Raw genomic sequence first — 5,183 nt, 5'->3', positions numbered from 1 at the left:
ACCTCGGCCCCGTGAGGCAGCAGGGCTAACCCACTGTGCTGCCCTCAATTCTAACTATTTTATCATTTGTTTCTGTGTGCAGTGATAAAATAACAATAAAATCAAGAAGTAATATCGTACTTGTTATCTGGAACTTAATTGATATCAGCCACCCCCAACTTACCATTGAATAAATTCACTTTGGTTCAGATAAGATTTTAACCAATGAAGACAAAGGCAGAACTTTCTGGATAGTAAATTTAAAAATAAGTTTATTAAATAAAAAGGGTTTTCTGAACAACTTTAAGACATTGACTTTTACAACTTCATGCGGGTGATCAGTCTGTAGAAGCGTAACCCTCTCTGGCTCCTTCTTTGACAGTAATTCTTGTGGAATTCAGCCTCGGGAGTCTGGCTCCTTCTTTAACAGTAATTTCCTTGGAACTCGGCCTCGGGAGTCTTCAGTACTTGGCCAGCAAGGAAGACCTTCAGAACCTCTACTTTTATCCCAAAAGTGACCATTACCTCACGTCAGAGTTGGCCTGTTGTAACATGATAATTGGTCAATTTGGTCACTGGATGGGCAGCACAATGGCACAGTGGGTTAGCCCTGCTGCCTCACGGCACCGAGGTCCCAGGTTCGATCCTAGCTCTGGGTCACTGTCTGTGTGGAGTTTGCACATTCTCCCCGTGTTTGTGTGGGTTTTGCCCCACAACCAAAAGATGTGCAGGGGAGGTGGATTGGCTAAGCTAAAGTGCCCCTTGGAAAAAATGAATTAGGTACTCTAAATTCTTTTTTAAAATTTGGTTACTGGATTTTAATTTAACAGGCTGCTACACAACATTTTAATTTAGGTTTATATATTGTTAATGGGTATGTAGAAAATAATACATATTCCAAATATTATATGTTTAATATTTATATAGATATATATTACAGGTACCTCAGCCCTGGGCCCAAGTCTACAATGGCTTCTCCCGAGTGTGAATTTGCTGATGTTCCCGGAGGCTAGATGAATATCTGAATTCCTTCCCACACTGAGAGCAGGTGACTGGCTCCCCAGTGTGAATGTGCCAGTGTGACTTCAGACTGGATAACTGAACAAATCCATTCCCACACTGAGAGGTGAACGTCCTCTCCCCAGTGAGAACTCGTTGGTGTCTCCGAAGGTGGGATAGCCAAGTGAATCCCTGCCCACACTGAGCAGCTGAACAGCCTCTCCCCAGTGTGAATGCGCTGATGGCTCTGCAGGATGGATAAAGTGGTGAATAGCATGTCACACTGAGAGCAGGTGAACGGTCTCTTCCCACAGTCCACACAGTTCCACACTTTCTCCATGTTTTTCGTCTCCTTGTATCTCTCCAATCTGGATATTCTGTTAGAGCCTTGATCACACCAAATATACCTACTGTCTCTCCCCACTGTGAATGCAGTGTTCTTGTCAGGCTGTGTAACTGGTTAAAACTCTTTCCAGTCAGTGCACTGGAACACTCTCACTCGGATGTGTGTGTGTCTCAGTGTCTTCACTAATACTAATCTCTTTCAGTTCCTCCTGCTCTCTAGTCCCTTGGTTCTCTAGTATTTTTGGGATTATTTTTGTCTCTTCCGAGGTGAAGACAGACACACATTGTTTAGTTTCTCTGTCATTTCCCTATTCCCCATTATAAACTCTCCTGTCTCTGCCTGGAATGGACCCACATTGGTCTTTGCTAATCTTTTCCTTTTCACGTTTCTACAGGAACTTTTCCAGTCGTTCTTTATGTTTGCCTCCAGTTTTCTCTCATATTCCATTTTCCCTTTATCGGTTTCTTAGTTCCTTTGATCTAATGGAATCTTTACCTTTACTTGTTAACCACGGCTGCACAATTTTTCCTGTTGGATTATTGTTCCTTAAAGGAATCTGTATTTGATGTAAATATGTAACAATTCCTTAACTATTAGCAATTGCCTACCTACTGTCTTACCTTTTATTGTAAGTTCCCAATCTACCCCAGGCAATTTGCCCCTGAAACCTTGAGTTTCCTTCTGTGAAAAACACTCAGATAAATTAAACAAATTAACCATGTAAACACCATAGGCCATCTTCATGGCAACATGGCATGCTTTCGAGGGGTACCAAACAGAAATGGAAACTAAAGATCTTCCAACTTCCAAACACCCTTTCACTCTGTGATCCTTGTGAAATCTGAAACCAAGTATTCACAAAAAGTCTCAATGCCACTACAGGCAAAGTCGTGAGGCTGGTCAGACCAGCAGGAACTCACCATCAACTGTCAGAATGAACAAAATGCAGTCCTGGATGTTAATTGAGAGCAGGATCAATAACAGCAGAATGCAATCTCTGTAATCACTTGTGAACTTGTTGGTGTCCCAGTAGGTGCGATGAATCATGAAATCCCTTCCCACATTGAGAGCAGATGAATGGCCTCTCTCCAGTGTGAACACGCTGGTGTCTCCGCATATGGGAGGGATCACTAAATGCCTTCCCACACTGAGAACACATGAATGGCCGCTCCCCAGTATGAAGCCTCTGGTGTACCCGCAGGGTGGAAGAAACACTAAATCCCTTCCCACACTGAGAGCAGGTGAATGGCTTCTCCCCAGTGTGAACTTGCAGGTGTGACTGCAAGTGCGATGAAACACGGAATCCCTTCCCACACTGTGAGCAGGTGAATGGTCTCTCCCCCATGTGAATTCGCTGGTGTATTTGAAGGGTGTATGAATCAGAGAATCCCTTCCCACACTGAGAGCAGGTGAATGGCCTCTCCCCAGTGTGAACTCGCTGGTGTTTCAGCAGCTGGGATAACTGAGAGAATCCCTTCCCACACTGAGAGCAGGTGAATGGTCTCTCCCCAGTGTGAATTCGCTGGTGTAACTGCAGGTGGGATAGCTGAGTGAATCCCTTCCCACACTGAAAGCAGGTGAACGGCCTCTCCCCAGTGTGAATGCGTCGATGAGCTTCCAGCTCAGATGGGGCTTTGAATCCCTTCCCACAGTCCCTACATTTCCACGGTTTTTCCATGTTTTGAGACTCCTTTTGACTCTACAGGTCGGACAATCAGTTTGAGCCTTGATGACACTGCGAGAACGTGTACAGTCTCTCCCCGCTGTGAATTATGCAATGTTTTTTCAGGCTGCGTAACTGGTTGAAGTTCTTTCCACAGTCAGTGCTCTGGAACACTCTCACTCGGGTGTGTGTGTCTCGGTGCTTTTCCAGTCTGATGTTTAAAATCTTTTGAAATAGAACGGGCAAACATTTCTCCTTCTAGATTCAAAGGTCAATGATATTCAGGTCCCAATGAATCCCCAGACTCAGTTAGATCGAGATGTGACGTTTGAGATTTCTGTCTGTAATTCCTCCTCTTCTAATATCCTGTAAAAACAATTTACAAAAGTCATCACTGTCAGTACAGGATAGAAATTCAGAACAGACAATTCTCCTTTCACTGGAACATTCTTTCCTCTCTAGTTCCCCAAAAGCTGTAAATCTCCATCCCACACACACCCCCCCCCCCCCCCGTCTCACTCTGCTGTATCTAATATTCACTCTCGCAATTCTCCCGGTGCTGATTAAAGTTGATAGACTGATCCATGCTCACTGCTTCCAGTTCTGGACAAAGATCATAACAAACAGGAGCTGCAGTGCACCATTTGACCATTGAGTTTGCTCAATCATTCAGTGGGATCATCAGTCGATCTACCTCAGCACCATTTTCTCACACTTTCCTCCATATCCCTCGATATCTTCAATATCTAGAAACCTATCAATCTTGGTCTTGAAAATACTTTGATTTGATTTATTGTTGTCACATGTATTAGTATACAGTGAAAAGTGTTGTTTCTTGCATGCTATACTGACAACGCAAACCGTACATAGGGAAGGAAAGAGAGACTACAGAATGTAATGGTACAGTCATAACTGGGATGTAAGTAATTGAATTAGAACATTGTTAGAGAGTTTAAAACAGTTAGAATTAAGTTTTGGAAGCATAGAACGAGAGTAAAAGATAGAATTAGAGGGTATGCTGGGCACAGCTTGCAAGACATTGCCTCGCTCTGGTGCCATCCTGGATTTTTATTTGATGACTGAGGCTCCACGGTCTTTGGGGGGAGAGAATTCCAAAGTTTCACCACATCCTCAAGTGAGGAAATCCCTCCTCATCTCAGCTTTCTCTCCATTTTCCTGCCTGTTCCCCATAACCCTCGACTCCCTCTCAATCAGAAATCTGTCCAACTCAGCGGTGAATATATTCAGTGGCCCCCAGACTCCACTGGTCCCTGTGGAAGAGAATTCCAGAGACTAACAACCCTCTGAGGGAGGAGATGACTGGAAAAATATAACGTAGCTACAGCACAATATTACACAGCTATAAATTATAATAAATGTACTTCATTATAGGTTTCATAGAATTTACAGTGCAGAAGGAGGCCATTCAGCCCATCGAGTCTGCACCAGCTCTTGGAAAGAGCACCCTACCCAAGGTCAACACCTCCACCCTATCCCCATAACCCAGTAACCCCACCCAACACTAAGGGCAATTTTGGACACTAAGGGCAATTTAGCATGGCCAATCCACCTAACCTGCACATCTTTGGGCTGTGGGAGGAAACCGGAGCACCCGGAGGAAACCCACGCACACACGGGGAGGATGTGGAGACTCCGCACAGACAGAGACCCAAGCCGGAATCGAACCTGGGACCCTGGAGCTGTGAAGCAATTGTGCTATCCACAATGCTACCGTGCTGCCCTAATTACATAACCATCAATAATATATCTAATCTGCACCATTTAACAACACTGGACATTTCTCTGATATTAATTTACTGTCGGTTGAGGGAGAAAAACCCGACAACAGAACCTCCTCCAGACAAGGTTTTTAGGTAACTGGCTGATGGCTTTGGTTAGAGCGAGAAGCCGCTCAGTGATCTCCCCCTTCCCCCAGACCCGGGACTGCGCATGTCCAAGGGAGAGGGGAAGCTGCGCATGTGCGGAGGAGAGCCCACCCCCTGACCTTCCTGTTGATTTAGTGACCAATGGGAAGAGGTACAGGACGGGAAGGACTCTGTTGCTCCAGCCAATCAGAGCGCTGGCTTTGTGTGAACGAAGATTGAGCTTCATGCAGACTGAAACCTCCTCCTGTCTCCAACATCTGTGAGTAAAACACTTTCTTTTCTCCCCCTTTCCATTTCTTTTCTCATTCTC

General features: G+C 44.8%; 1 protein-coding gene across 2 annotated transcripts; it reads right to left on the bottom strand.

The window, feature by feature from the left end:
* Positions 1-1,316: 1,316 nt before the first annotated feature.
* On the bottom strand, positions 1,317-4,930 carry LOC140420083 (uncharacterized). 2 transcript variants are annotated; one of them, XM_072504110.1, is made up of 2 exons: positions 4,840-4,930; positions 1,317-3,353 (listed from the first exon to the last, which is right to left on the bottom strand). In XM_072504110.1, exon 2 carries the CDS (start codon positions 3,000-3,002, stop codon positions 2,328-2,330), a length of 675 nt encoding a protein of 224 aa, XP_072360211.1. In that variant the 5' UTR covers positions 3,003-3,353; positions 4,840-4,930; the 3' UTR covers positions 1,317-2,327. The 2 variants fall into 2 exon arrangements, with proteins under 2 accessions (XP_072360211.1, XP_072360210.1); XM_072504109.1 differs by having other exon boundaries at positions 4,806-4,912.
* Positions 4,931-5,183: the final 253 nt, after the last annotated feature.

The sequence above is a fragment of the Scyliorhinus torazame genome, chromosome 5 (assembly GCF_047496885.1).
Source record: "Scyliorhinus torazame isolate Kashiwa2021f chromosome 5, sScyTor2.1, whole genome shotgun sequence".
Classification (NCBI taxonomy): domain Eukaryota; kingdom Metazoa; phylum Chordata; class Chondrichthyes; order Carcharhiniformes; family Scyliorhinidae; genus Scyliorhinus; species Scyliorhinus torazame.
The sequence above is the reverse complement of the archived record's forward strand: the minus strand, read 5'-3'. Positions and strand labels throughout refer to the sequence as shown.

Excerpts from the sequence above, each read along its gene's own strand:
- LOC140420083 (XM_072504110.1), bottom strand. The coding sequence starts at position 3,002 with ATGGAAAAACCGTGGAAATGTAGGGACTGTGGGAAGGGATTCAAAGCC.